General features: G+C 39.5%; 1 protein-coding gene across 1 annotated transcript; it reads right to left on the minus strand.

Moving 5' to 3' along the window:
• Positions 1-9,915: 9,915 nt before the first annotated feature.
• CCER1 (coiled-coil glutamate rich protein 1) lies at positions 9,916-15,460 on the minus strand. Its single transcript, XM_074221064.1, is given in 6 exon segments — positions 9,916-10,159; positions 12,241-12,378; positions 13,809-14,216; positions 14,218-14,483; positions 14,525-14,559; positions 14,562-15,460. Coding segments are annotated over 4 exon segments (1,179 nt in total). The 5' UTR covers positions 15,160-15,460; the 3' UTR covers positions 9,916-10,159; positions 12,241-12,378; positions 13,809-13,936.
• Between the last annotated feature and the right edge of the window lies 1 nt (position 15,461).

A 15,461-nucleotide genomic window follows, 5' to 3' on the forward strand; every position in this document is an offset into this window, starting at 1 on the left:
AATACACAACTGATCTTGTCAATATTGCACAAAGGATTTTGCTTTAAGAAACAGCAAAGATTTAGAATATGTAAATACAATAATTCTAAATGGCATATAGTTATTTTATAAAACATTGTCTATGGGAAAACACATTTAGCTATCAACTATGCTCAAAAAGACAAACATAAATCACTGTTCTCTGAATTCCTTTAAACAATGTGAACATCTTTAGGAGACTATTAGACATTTTTGTCCACATTTCTACACAAATATTTACAAGTGAGATGTCACAAAATAGCTCATAAATTATTTCTCTTTACTCTTATTATTCTGAAACCCGGAATTCTTTAGGAATTAAATCGTATCTTAGACTCTGATATATAAGCAGATTCAGATCAAATAGCAAGATAATTGGTTTTAGATCTCAGATGTTGAGCTGCTTGATTCTGTTTTTCTGAAAGCATCCATTTAAGGATGATCCAACACCACAGCGAACCTAATAATAAAACTCCAAAAAAAATATCCAGGTTCCCAATTTCTCATTAGTTACAGTATGTTGGGCATAACAGTTTTCAATAAAAAATTATTATTATAATAAATTAGTATAGATTAAAATTTAGTAGGCCTTCTACAAATCACAGAAAAGTCTTCTTACAGAAGCTTTTTCTAAATGAAAATATTTTTCCAAAAATTATTTCCCTTTTTGAATTTTTAAAATGACAGCTATCTCTTTCTTATTCAGTCTTAGCATAAATAAATGCCCAAAATTTAAAAAAAATAAAATAAATTCCTAATTGCCACAATGTTTCTAGGTATGACCTTCCTTTGGCCAAAAGATTTTTTACAGTAGTGAGAAATCTGAATTGTTTCTAAATAAGATAACATACTTCATTACAATAACAAAGTTTACCATACTACTAAAATTTATTCAATCTATTCTTGCCCTAAATATATCACTAAGAACAATCTAACATAGACAGTTCACTTCAATTCCTAGACCAACACCAGCTAATTTCTGTAAACCTCCATATTACATTATATATAAATATATCCTTAGGTGAAGCAGGCTTGAAAATTGCACCTCATTTTCTTCAAGAATTTCTAGAGGAATTCCATAACACTAAGAATAATCTTGCTCATGATCAAAAGAAGATTTTCTTTTCATAATACCCATTTAAACCCTTGATCAAAACAATAACTCCAAATAGATCAGTTAAGAATATTATAATTTTCATTAAAAAATAACCAAATGATTTTAGATGAATTTCCTTTCAATAAAACCAAAAAGTTGGAAGCTCTTAAATTACTATACTTTAGAATTACAGCATATGGTCAACAGTGCTAAAAGAAAATTATGATTTTCATATTGATAAATAGTATATGCATAACATATTTACTAATAATTTATTTTCTAGATATTCCCTCCCACCAAAGACAGATTCTGAACTGAAGTTAAGTGAAGAGAACCAGTCTCATTTCATTTAGACTGGGGCTAGAAATGAACTCAGATGTCCATGGATTGTATTTTTCCCCCAAATATCAAATATATCACCTCCTGAAATCATGGCCTTCTTCAAAAGTGAGTTTATTTTTTAATTTGATGGAATAACTTACAATATTGTTTTCTAAAATTTTACTTATTTAAGGTAGTGTGGTTAAGTTACTCGCCCAAGGTCACACAGCTAGGCATTTATTGAGTGTCTGAGGTTGGCTTTGAACCCGGGTTCTACTGACTTCCAGGGCAGTGCTCTATCCACTGCACCACCTAGCTGCCCTTTTTCAAAAATGAAAGACAAACATCAGTCAGATGAAAAATTTATCATTCTAAGTTAGTTACATGTATATAAATACATGTAATATAGATTTAAAATGGTTAATATTAGAATAGACTTCTCAGTTTTCATCCTTTGATTAGTCCATGAGAGCTCCCCAAATCAGTACTGTGCTCACTTTCATGCTGCTAAGATTCAATCTAACCCAAACAGAAGCACATCCTAAACTATTTCAAATCTGGGTTCCACACTCCCAGAAAGATTTTATAATTTATCTCTTGATTTTTAGTTCTAATAAGTATACATATACCCCCCACACATATGTATTAAATTACTTTAAAACTCAAATTACAACTTTCAGAATCGATTCATATTTTTGTCAAATTCTGTCAAATTATTCCCATATTTTTACATTGCTTCCTGTCCATCTCATCCTTCTAGTAGTAAATAGAAATGCATCTAGTCCTAAATAAGGGAGAAGAGGAAGAGAGAAGCTATGTGATTTGTCCAAGGTCACCAAATTAATAAAGGAATAATACATTTCTTTTAAAATGTAAGGTGCAAATTTTCCAATGGATATAATTTTCATATATAATTTGTGTCCAAATTCTAAATTTCTACAAAATACCTTTAAATCAACAGAACATTTCACATAAAGTAATAATATGTAATTTGCATAAATCTTTAAAATACTCAATCAAAACCTAAATACCTCACTATTATTTTGAGTCCCATTTTCTTAAAATAAACTTTGCTTTATAGATAACTGAAGTATAGAGAGGAAGTCAGCTTTCAAGTAAATGAGATAAGAGAAACTGATTGCCAGAAACAAAAATTTTAAAATAAATGACAATTTCCCCCCAAGTTAGGATCTTAGTTTCTGAATTAATATAATCCATGATGCCTAAATGCCTAATTTTTAAGATGCCTAAATTTTAAGAGAGAAATTTTAATTCTTCCTGCCCCCTGGCCATTTTACAGCTAAAATAAAAACCCTTCATAGAATCAAAATGTCAAGTGGCTAAAAACTATTTCCCTGACAGGTGAAGGAAAATAAGTGCAGAAACAGATCTGGTCAAATCAGGTCAGAGAAAATACAATAGATAACTACCAAAACCAATCAAGACCCAAGAAACCACAAAGCAAAACAGGTAGAAACAGATTTTTTAAGAGATCAAAGGGAATTTTTTGGTTTTTAAAATTTCACCATTCACCAGTCATTGATATGTCTGAGGGGAAAAAAGGCAGGCTTCCTAGGAGCCTTCCTAGGAGCACCTTGTCCTTTAGATTGATGGTAAAGGCCCCTGATTGTGAAGCAGAAAAGGCAACTTGTGGAATCCATGAGAAGAAATTCCATCTCTAGGCTCTGGTTCTACACTCTATTAGTTCATAACAAATACAGATCAACCAGTAAACACAGGTACCTGAAAAGACATATACACAAAACTAGGAGGGGGTATGCAAGCAAAGTCTCAAAGTTGTGCCAAAGACACAACCCCTAAGACAAAAAAAAAGACACAGTAAAGAAAAGTGGGGTCTCATTTGCTCTCATCTAGAGGGTCCCTGGGACACAAACACACAAGTCTCACATTATCAGGTACCAGTAACCCAAACAACAAACATGGAAACCAAAGGGTACCCAAAAATTTCAGGGATGTCAAGAGATCATAAACCAAAGGAAATTATAATCAGGCCAAGAGTACTCAGAGTCCTTAAATCAGGAAATTCTCACTAGAGGCAAGAGGTAAAATACAGAGAATATTTCAACTTAAAACAAACCAAAGATTCTAAAATAGAGCAATTGAGTTGAAAAAATGGCAGACACATCATTGCAAGGTCAGCTTTGGCTAGATTCAAAATCTCCCCCAGATCTTTTTTTAGGTATCCCCTATTCCAGCATGATTTAAAAGTGAGTCTACCCCCTTTCTAAGTTAACACTGTCCTGGTATCCCACATCTGTCAACTAAAACACAGGTTGGGAATAGAGCAGGGATTTGAAAAGTTACAAACCTCTTTCCTTCCAAGGAACATGTATTTTATTTTATTCCTTTTGACTATTAGAAGGTAGCATCTGAGAAGCTACTTCTGGCTTGTCCATCAAAGGAAGGGTGGGACCTTCAACTTAGGGGACTGGATATCAAATACAACTACTAAGAGGTATGTCTAGAAGATGATACTTCGAAAGATGGTTCTTGCCCAAACCAGGATCTCTGTGCCCTATCAATTATGGCCAGGACTTCTGCATATGTGAATTCCTCTTTCAGGTTGTCCCCATAATCAATGACCTCTGATGCAGTTGAATTGGTTATTAGAGAGATTAATGCCCTCTAAGTTGTTTTGGGCTGGAAAGTTATTTCATTCCATTTATTGATTCTGGTTCTCCAGAATTTGTTTAGAGTCATTATTTAAAGATTTGGAGGGGTTTGGGGGAAGAGTTCAAAAGAGTCTCCTGCCTTTACTCTGCCAACCCCTCCTCTCTGAAGCTATTTTTTATCCTTTTTCATTCAAAGTTATGAAATTTAGGCTGATTTTTCCCTTGTTTTTCTAGTATTCTATTTCTTAATTGGAATTTGTTTCTTTTAAGATGCAAGTGTTATCTCTACAATTGTTTTTTCCCTAATCTATTTTAAGTCAACTTTAATACCAAGTCTCCTTACTCTCCCCCATAACCAATCCTCTTCCCTCACCCTCACCCTTATTTATCAACCTTTCCTTCAATACTCTTCCTATAGCTTATATATACATATATATGTATATAGTGTGTGTGTGTGTGTGTGTGTGTGTGTGTGTGTGTGTGTGTGTAATTGCTTCCTAAACATTCTATTATCAAGTCTAGGCAGATGATTCTCAGATCTGTCTACCCCCTAACCTCTTCCCTGAATTTCATTTTTACAAATCTAGTTGTTTATTGAACATCTCAAATTTATCTCATTTACATATTAAACATTTTCAAAACAAACTTATCTTTTCCCACAAAGTCTTCCCTCTTCCTAAATTTCCTATTATTGTAGTTTTGTTGATTATGGTCAACTCTTCTCTACCCCATGTGAGGTATTCTTGGCAGTGGCTTATCCTTTCCTTCTCTAGCTCATTTTACAGATGAGGAAACTGAGGTACACAGCATTAAGTGAATTTGCTTAGGCTCACAAGCTAGTGGCTAGGGACAGGTATGAGCTCAGGAAGATATCTGAGTCTAGGTCTGGCTCTACCTATCCATTGCGCCACTATCCTCATAATCACCAGGTTTTCAGTCCACTTGTCATCCTTGACTGCTTTTTTCTTACTCCTCATATCTTGTCAACTGCCATGTCTTATTATTCCATAACATCTCTCATATATACACATTTCTCTCCCATGACACTGCCTCCATCTAGCTTCAGGTCCTCATCACCTCATATTTAAGCTGCTGCTGGTCTCCCAGCCAAAAGTTTCTGCCTACTCTAGTCCATTCTCCACACAGTTGTCAAACTGATCTTCCTAAAGTTCAGCTGTGACTATGTCACCCAACCATTCATAAGCTCTCCTGGCTCCCTGTTACATCCCTAATTAAAACTCTTTGACACTTTTCCCCTTTCTGCAATCTTACATCTTAATCTCCCCTTCCACCATGGTCCACCCCACTGCATCCTCAAATCTGTCATTCTATCTCCTGACACCAATAATTTTTCCTGGTAATCCTCCCGTCCTGGAATTCTCCACTCTCATCTCTACCTCTGGGACTTCACCCTGGCTTCCTTTAATTAGCTAAAATCCTACCCAGTACAGCAAAGCTTTTCCCAACTCCCCCTCAATGCTAGTGGCTATCTTCTAAGACTACTCCAAATTGATTCTAATCTATATCATTCATAAACAGTTTTTAGCACCTTCAATAGCCTGTGAACCCCTTGAGAGCACATGATAAAGTTTTATTAACTTGACTGAAGTTTACAAATGCAATGATTTACCTCTAAAAGTCAGGTTAAGGGTGGAGAGGTTCACTGATATTTCAGACCTCTTTGTTTCTATTCCTTTGCTCTAGCCCCTTGTGTACTTTTACAGAGAAATCCCTCAATGATACCTCTGGTACTATTAAACCAATCCTATAGATGTCTTTTTCTGTTTTTTTGTCTTAGTCATTCAATAGTTTGTGAAGGGAAGCAATTTATTAAGATTTATTTGCCCTTTTTTGTTAGGGTGTTTCTTATCACTGTGTGTGTGTATGTCAATATTTCAAAGTCTCACTTTTCCATATTTTCCATCAACGATAAGTCTCAGATTTCTAGGATCTCTCATTCTGGGCTGCATCCTGAGCCCCTTGGCTATTAGAAATATATTATTCTTGTAGTTTCTTGTATGTTCAATAGATTTTCAGTTAATCAATAAACAATTATTTAATAGATGCTAGACATAAGGTTAACAAAGCTCTGGATATGTTATTCAAATGATTTCCTTATTTTTGAAGGCCTTCTGGATACTTATTCACTTTATCAGCAAATTAATTTAACTATTATATGAAAATGTTTAAAGCATAAATTTTGTTTTATTTTCCAGGAGATAATTTGTGAATTTTTTGACCAATGCTTTGTTTTCTGTGGCAGTTTTCATACAGTATTTCTTGTATTCAAAGATTCATTTTTTTACTCATGATGGAGGCCAATAATTTTCTCTCCACACATTTTGTATATATTTTGGATATATTTTGCTGATATATTCTTCTTTTAAAAGTAATGTTTTGAGGCGGCTAAGTGGCGTAGTGGATAAAGCACCAGCCTTGGAGTCAGGAGTACCTGGGTTCAAATCCGGTCTCAGACACTTAATTACCTAGCTATGTGGCCTTGGGCAAGCCACTTAACCCCGTTTGCCTTGCAAAAAAAAAACCCTAAAAAAAAATGTAGTGTTTTGCTTTTCCTTCCAGATTGTCCTTTACTTCAGTTTGCCTCTATTCCCAATGTGTTCCTTTTTCCCTTTCTTCTCTGGAAAGACTAGCCATAATGGATACATTCCTGAGGGAAACCAGGTAGCAAAGTGGATGTAGAGATGGACTTATCTGGCTTCAAACACTAGCTGTTGACTTAGTTAATTCATCTGCAAAATGAGATAAGAGGAAAGGGAAAACATCCCAATATTTTTTCAAGAAAATCTCAAGTGGGATCATGTAGAATCAGTCATGGCATAACTACTGAATAAAAAAATAGGGGAAAATGTAATCTTATCTGAATGTCGTTTAGGTAAATAAATTTCAATGGGGAGAGGGGGTCAGAACACATGTTATAGTATATATTATAGTTATTTGTAAACATAACTTACAGCCTTCTCTAATGTAAATTCCTTGGTAATAATCATGTTGCTTCTCTTCTTTATCCCCGATATTTAGCATAGCGAATTACAAAAAGGTGTTCCGTGAATGTTTGAGTTTAGTTGAATTATTGAATGAAAAGATAACTTGTCTTGAGTTAACAGAATGATCATTTTCATTTTGTTCCTTAAAAACTGAACATTTTAAAGATATTTTTCTATTTGATGAGCTCTTAAAAAGTAGTATGACTGAACTCAGGATGACTGGAAGAAGCATTAAGACCGAATCATAAATGTAGCTATTCTATAATTTAAAATGGTAGATTCAGAACCAAAGGTAATAACAGTAATTTCAACATTTCTTTCAGAATTGTGCTCTGGGAAATTTGTGGGTGGTTTCTTAGATGGATAGTCCTTCATTCTTGAAGATCATGACTTCAGGAAGGTGATGCCATGACGAGTATGTGAATTGTATTTGGCCAAGTCACTCCAGAGTCATCAGGGTCCAGTGGTCCAAGTGAGTTGCCCAGAGTTACAGACCTAGTTAAGTGTCCAAGGTCAAATTTGAACTCAGAGTTCTTCTGGTACTATTTAGCTGTGCTTTCTTAAGTAGGTTAATCAATATCCTATTGATGTTTGTATAAACCATAATTTGATAATATTGAAATTGTACAGATGTCAGCTTTTTTTTGGCATTTTCTAATTTCTACAGTGTAGATTATGCACTCCATTACTTATTCTCATTTGAATAATTCTAGGTTCTTGTCTTTTGCACCATTCTGAATATCCCATTAAAGTCTCAGTTGTCTTGAGAATCCAAAGGGTTCTGTGTTTCAGTCATCAGGTATTAATGTAATTTCCTCTGTTTCTCAATATTTATTTTATTACTCAGCTTCCTTTCTGGTTAATATTCTTAGGTTTGTTTTGTTTTGACTCCTGAGTTATTTATGAATGTGGTTCTTCTCCTAGAAGTATGTTAATTTGAAAAAAACGTATCTCAATGAAGGTACCTACCAAGATTATAACTAGGTGCAAAAAATGGGTAAAGTACAGTGATAATCCTCGTTGATATCTTTTCAATGAATTTTTTTCAGTGTGTGTGTGTGTGTGTGTGTGTGTGTGTGTGTGTGTGTGTGTGTGTGTCCAGAAAGAACTTACTTTGTAATGGTGAAAGATAGGGTTAGGTTCTCCTACCCATCCTCCCATGCAGTTCTACGAGAAGCACCACTTTGAAATACCATTCAAGCCTTTTGTCTTCTAAAATGCTATATAATTTTAGACACTATACATAAGATTCCAGTCATCTACCATCTGTAGAAAGCTTGGTTATTAATCTTTGTGATGGTCTTCAAAGTCTGCTGATTAACTACAGCAATAAATATCCTTTTTGGCTGAAATATTGTTGGCTATCACATTTCTAGTATCTGATAGCATCAGTAAGGGCTATGTCACTTTCACAAATGTTTAGTTGGTTCAATTTATTTTTATTTTTTTAGTTCTGAATTAGATCCAATGTCCTCTATCTTCCTGTATAATTTACCTGTATAACAATGACTATGTTGTTTGACTTTCTATGATTAACCAGAAGACTGTGAGGCAGAAGGATATTATGAGAACAGCAGTTTTTTCCTGGGAATCACTAACAAACTTACCTCACTGAAGTACTGTCCTAGCTCTTAATCATCATGAGAAGAACCAGGAGATTTGAAGAACCCCCAAAATATGCTGAAAGGACCTTTTCCCTGAGAGGATGTCCAGAGGCAACTAGACAGATGTATATTTGTCATCAGTTCTTACAAGAATAAAAATCTGTCTATATAAACATCCGCTGCCTTTCCATTTTTCTTAAGTCACATTTATGACCCATCTGAGTGTGATACCTGGTAAGTCACTTCATCACTCAGGTCTCTAGGCAATTCTATAAGACTTCTAAAAGAAGTCTGGTTTGATAAAGGACATTCCTTATCTGGGAGGAACTGTGTTAGTTTGGGAGCATGCTATCTCTCTTAAGGAAACTGATGACAGAATAGAAGATCCTACAATTTGAATGGATAAGTCTTTTCCTTCTTTGAGTATATCCAGATTCCAAAAGTTTGAAGATAGAAAGAAGCATTTAAAAAAGAGACTGGGGTGTGTGCCTCTTCTTTTTAATACTTCTTGTTAAAAAAAATACCTTCTGTCCAACATATCCATCATCCAAAGCACTTGGGGGGGGGTGGTAGGTAGGAGTAATATGTTACTAGTCAGTTGTTTTTCAGTCATATCCAACTCCTCACAATCCCTTTTGGGATAGATAGAATGATTTGACATTTCCTTCTCCAGTTCATTTTAACAGAGGCAAGCAGAGTTAAGGGACTTGCCCAGAGTCATCCAATTAGAAAGTGTCTGAGGTCAGCTTTGAATTCAGGAAGAGTTGTCTATCTGACTCTAGGCCCTGCCATTTATCTACTGTGCTCCTTAATTGTCTGCCTCCCATGGGGGGGTTAATATGAAATATGGTAAATCATTTCATTGTATAGAGTGAGATTCCTTTCAACTCTAAATTCTGTGATAGTATAATTCTGAATTTTTGGTTAAATAGCTCATTAGGCTTCTTAAAACACATTTAAATTCAGAATTAAATAATTTTTTGGCTGAATGTCCTAGAGAACATTTTTTAAAGTTTTTTCTTTTCCTTTTAAATTATCCCAAATTTTAGTAACTCTATGTCTGTCTCACATCTATCAACTGATCGATTTATCTTATCCTATTTACTGTTGAAATCTATCTGTATCTATTGCAGTCTAGCAATCTGTGTGTATATATATATATATATACATATATAATACAACAAATATTTGCTCAGTATCTGTTTTAATGAGCTAGGCACTGAGCTAAAAGGGGAAGATGTAAAGACAAATTTAATATAGTCTGTGCCCTCATTGGACTTAACACACTATATATAAGAACACTGGTTTAATAGTTAATTGGACTTGGTTCAAATTTTCTTTTTTTTTTATCCAATAGTAGCTCTCACCTTGGATGTAACAACTTTTCTGAGGCCTTCATTTCCTCATATATAAATTGAGAGGAACTTCCCATCTTGTGATCTATTATCCTTCAATCTTCAATAAGTCTCAATTGAACCATGTCTATAATGATAGGGTTGAATGACATCAGGGTTCTCAATATTTTTTGGCCTTAAATCTTTAAAAAGGTACTGACTTATCCCTACCAAGGAGTTTAATGTGAGATATATATTGCTATTTACCATAGGAACAATGAAAATATCTTGTTTATTAGGAAAAATAGTTTTGATTTTACAGGTCCCTTAAAAGGTGTCAAAGACCTCTAGACATTCCCTAGAACACATTTGGAGAACTCCTGCAGGGTCTATATAATTTCATCTCTATATTCCATCTATCTATCTATCTAGATAGATATGTTCATCAGGATGACATATGACACAGAATAGCAGACTGAGAAATTAGAAGATCTGGATGCTTGTCCCTAACTCTGACTCTATGTGATAAAACTCTACATTTTGGAATCTGTTTACTTATCTGTGTGAAGGAGAAAAAAGGATTAGCATTACTTACCTTATGCACCTGGGTGGGCTGTTGTGGGGAAAACACTTTGCAACTCTTAATAAGATGTGAATTGATGTTGAGTTATTGTGGGATGTCAGAGAAGTTCCTCAACCTAATTTATCCACTGTACTGCCCTCTAGAGGCAGCATCTGTTTTCCCAAATTCCAAATTCTATATGCCTGAGAATAATGTTGTAATAACTTACATATTTATCAGAAAAGTATAGATTTCAATCTCACAAAATGTTAGAATTAGTAAAGGGGCTTAAATCAGACCCATGATCACTTCTAAAAGACTAAGTTCTTTAAGAAAAATTATATATATATATAATATATATTAATATATATAATTATGGATAATTATATATTATATACACATGTATATATTCACATGCATCTCAAGCTATTGACATTTTGATAAAACTTTTCACAAATATATGTATCATAAAGTCAGATGATACAGTGGAAAAATTGGCTTGAGTGACATAACTAAGGTTCAAACTTTCCTTCTTCCTTGCCTTTATGAAACTGGATGAGTTTACTTCACCTCCTGTGGACTCAAGTTTCCTCATCTGCTGAATGAAGAGTTGGATGGCTTTCTGATTCTACCAGTTTATGATTTTGTTATTTCTTCCAAGTTTATTTTCATTTATTTGCTTATTTTTGTTACTTTTGTTTGGATATTGGGTTATCCCTATCTTGCTCATACTTAAGAGTAGCAAGCTGCCACTCAAGGACTCCACATTCCAATACTGATTGCATGGCACAGGAGCCTTGTATTTTTCCAATTTGGTTGCCCCTCTTTAGGCGGCTTCATCACCTAAGCTCCCTTGGACTCATCACATGAATGCCAAATTCAGTGGGGACACCCCATAGGTTGAAACTCCCATACAGCAGCTCAAAACTCTGTTACTTTCATTGATCCACCAGCTTTAGTCTCCCCAGGTAAGCAGTGGAAAAGGGGGCATGTCTAGCTACATGTTGTCTTCTTGTATATTTATGTTCTTCCAAAGTAAGCAGGGGAAAAAAGGGTCATGTCTAGCTACAAGCTATCTCTTAAAAATACTTGTGTCTTCTTGAATATTTAGAGTTGTTTCTTTTTTCCTAAGTACATCTGGGGAGTTGAGTTTTTTGAATGGGTAGGCAGTTTGTGAATGGGTATTCTTCATCTGTGGGTTACATAAGAAAGGTGTTGTAGAAACCTGCTAGGTAAATTATGGAAATCAAAGTTCTTTGGGGGAAAAATACTCATTTTTTAAAATTTGAGTGGATGCTTTGGAAGGAAAAAAAAAAAAACTATTCTCTAGAACTTATTAACAATAAAACATGCACTCTCACATACACCTCAACTGGTGTTTGCATTTATATTCTCCTTTTTGGGAGGGAAAAAAAGCCACCCCAGACAAAAAATAAATTCAAAAAAACTATTAAAATTGGGAAATAAAAATCAAATTAGTTCTTCCCCTTAAAAAAGGACAAAAAAGTGATCTCTCAAAAAAGAAAAATAAAAACACCCATTCTTCAAAAACCATTCAACATGGATCTTTGAACTTAATCACAGAAAAGTATCCATCCAGGAACCACCGCTTCAACATCTCTATATTCCATTGTTTTTTTTTTTTTTTTTTTTTTTTTTGCAGTTACCTGGGAATTTAACCAGATGTACTTGACATCTGACCATGGGGAATCCTCTCCATTCATGGATTATGGATTGTTGAGGCCATGGCAGAGAACCATACACACAGAAGCAACTTCATGTTCTTCTGAGGAAGATCCACGGCACTGTGGAACAAGGAATACAAATAAGCAATGCCACAAAACACTCTCCACCATAAAAACCCACAAAAATGAGCTATTCCAGGTGTACAGTCTATGGGGGGAATGGAACAAAGTGGAGGATAAAGTCAAGGACCAGTGTGGGGGGAGGTTCAAGGTGGCTGCTGTATGAGAAGTTGAAAATTGTGAATGTTCTCAATTGATGGTAAAATAGAAAAAAAGAATCAAAAATTAAAAAAAAACTTAAAAATTTATGTTCACTTAAGTTTCTTTGTGCAGTATTGTTTTCTGGTGAGCATTTGCAAAGGCAAAAAAGGGAAGAAAAAGAGAGAGAAAAAAAGGAAAAGAGAAAAAAGGAAGGAAAAAAGGAAACAAAAAGAAAAGAGGAAGAAAGGGAAGAAAAAGTGAAAAAAAAGAGAAAAAGGGAAGAAAAGGGGGAAAAGGAAGAAAAAGAGAAAAAAGAGGAAAAGGGAATAAAAAGAGAAAAAGAAAAAAGAAAAAGAGAAAAAAGGGAAGAGGAAAACAGGGAAGAAAAGAGAAAAGGAAGAAAAAAGAAAAAAGGAAGAGAAAGAGAAAAAAGGAAATAAAAAGAAGAAAAGAGAGAAAAAAGGAATAAAAGGAGGAAAAAGGGAAAAAGGAAGAAAATGAGGAAAAAAGGAAAGCAAAAAGAGGAAAAATGGAAGAAAAAGAAAAAGGGAAGAAAAGAGAAAAAGGGAGGAAAAAGTAAAAAAGGAAGAAAAGCGAGAAAAAAGGAAAGGAAAAGAGGGGAAAAAGGAAAAAAAAGAGAAAAATGGAGAGAAAAAGGGAAAGGGGAAGAAAAAGAAAAGAGGAGAGAAAGGGTTAGAAAATGGGGAAGAAAAAGAGAAAAATGGGAAGAAAAATGGGAAAAGGGAAGAAAAGGGGAAAAGGGAAGAAAAAGAGAAAAGGAAGGAAAAAGGCAAAAAAGGGAAGAAAAAGAGAAAAAAGGGAGGAAAAAGAGAAAAAGGAAGAAAAAGAAAAAGGGAAGAAAAAGACAAAAAAGAGAAAAGGGAATAATAAAAATGAAAAAGGAAGAAAAAAGAGAAAAATGGGAACAAAAAGAAAAAAGGGAAGAAAAGAGGGGAAAAGGTAAGCAAAAAGAGAGAAAAAGAATGAAAAAGAAAAAAGGGAAGAAAACGAGGGAGGAAAGAGAGGAAAAAGGGAAGAAAAAGAGAAAGAGGGAAGAAAATGAGAAAATGGGAAAAAAGAGAAAAAAGAAAAAGAAAAAAGGAAGAAAGAGCAAAATATGGAAGAAAAAGAGAAAAAAGGAAGAAAAAGAGAAAAGAAGAAGCCAAGTGCTCCCAGTGCGGCGGGGGGTGGGGGAGGTGGCGCGTGGGGTCTCTCTCTCGGTGCCCCCCCCACACTGCACAGGGCCCGGCCCCCGCCCGGCCCACGCGCGGCCCAGAAGGACCTCTCACCCCCCACAGCTCCACAGAGGAGGGTGTGCCAGGAGGAGCTTTATTGGGGGCTCACTGTGAAGCGGGTTTGGGCGCTACTGCCTCGGCCCCGCCTCAGGCCACCCCACTCATCCTTCCCTCTCCTCAGTCTAACACAGAAGCATCCTCGCGCATTCTTCTGGAAGCTTCTGGGCCAGTCTGGGCCGGGCGGGCCGGCGGGGCCCGGGCGGCGCCTCCTCGTCCTCCGGGGGCCAGGCCGGGCTGCCCCGGGGGCTGGGCTCTTCGGGGTCCCGCTGCATCTCCTCCTCCCAGTCCTGGTCCTGGTGCCCGCAGCGCGCTTCCTCCCGGTCCTCCTGGTCGGGGCCCCGGTCCTCCTCCTCCTCCTCCTCCTCCTCCTCCTCCTCCTCGTCCTCCTCCTCGTCCTCCTCAGGCGGCGGGGAGGCGGCATCGCGGCCCCTCGGCGTCGCCGGGCACGAGGCGGTGGAGCTGCTCCCGCACGAAGCTGCGGAAGGTCTCCTGCAGCAGCTGCAGCTCGTGGCCCTCCTGGGCCTCGGCGGCGGCTCCCGGGCCCGGGGCGGCGGCGGGCTGGCGGAGCCGCAGGGCCTCCCGCTCCCCGCTGCTCCCGCTGCTCCCGCTGCTCCCGCTGCTCCTGCTCCCGCTCCCGCTGCTCCTGCGGCTGCTCCCGCTCCCGCTGCTCCTGCTCCCGCTCCTGCTCCTCCTGCTCCTCCCGCTCCCGCTGCTCCCGCTGCTCCCGCTGCCGCTCCCGCTGCTCCTCCCGCTCCCGCTGCTCCTGCTCCCGCTGCTCCTGCTGCTCCCGCTCCTGCTGCCTGCGCATGTCCTCGTAGACCTGGTTCATGATGAACTGCGTGGTGTTGCGCGGGGCGCGCATGCCGGGCGCCCGGCGGCCGTACAGGTTGACGGGGCGCAGCAGGGCGCCCAGGTCCAGGGGCGGCGGCCGGCGGCGCGGCTGGCCCCGGCGCGGCTGGGCTCGGCGCGGCCCGCGGCCCCGGCGGCCCCAGCGCCGCTTCTTCCTCGGCCGGGGCGCCCCGGCCCAGCGGGCGCAGCAGCAGGGGCAGGGGCAGGGCGGCCGCAGCCCGCACGGCCGCAGCAGCTGCCGCCGGCCCGGCGGCCTCCGGAGCGCCAGGGGCGGGCCGCGCCGGGGGCGCCGCGCCGGGCCGGGGGAGTGCCGGGGCCCGGCCCGCCGGCGCAGCGCCTCGGAGCCGGGCTCGGGGCCCGGGCGCTGGCGCCGCCGCCACAGGCCGCCGCCCCGCCGCCGGCGGGGGCACGGGGCCCAGGGCGGCAGCGGCGCGGGCGAGGCCCCGCCGCCGCCCAGGTTCAGGGGGTCCGCGCGGCGGTCCAGCGCCGGGGCCATGCCGCCTCGCCGCCCCGCCGCGAGGAGCCGCCGGGGCCGGGCCGGGCCCCGGAGGAGGAGGCGCGGGAGGGCCGCGTCGGGGGACTTTGGGGGAGCGCCGCGCGCCTCGTGCCCGCACACACCCGTGTCCGCCGTGGCGCGGGGCCTCGCTGCACCCTGGCTCGCCTCTGCTGCCGCTGCGCTCGCCGGTCCGGGCCGGACTGAGGACAGCGCGGCCCGAGCCGCTCCAAACCGCGTCCCGGGGCCCGGGGCAACGGCCAATCGGGGGGCCCGGCCCGCCCGCTCTGTGAGGCCACGATTCG

This window comes from Macrotis lagotis, chromosome 2 (genome assembly GCF_037893015.1).
Source record: "Macrotis lagotis isolate mMagLag1 chromosome 2, bilby.v1.9.chrom.fasta, whole genome shotgun sequence".
NCBI lineage: Eukaryota > Metazoa > Chordata > Mammalia > Peramelemorphia > Peramelidae > Macrotis > Macrotis lagotis.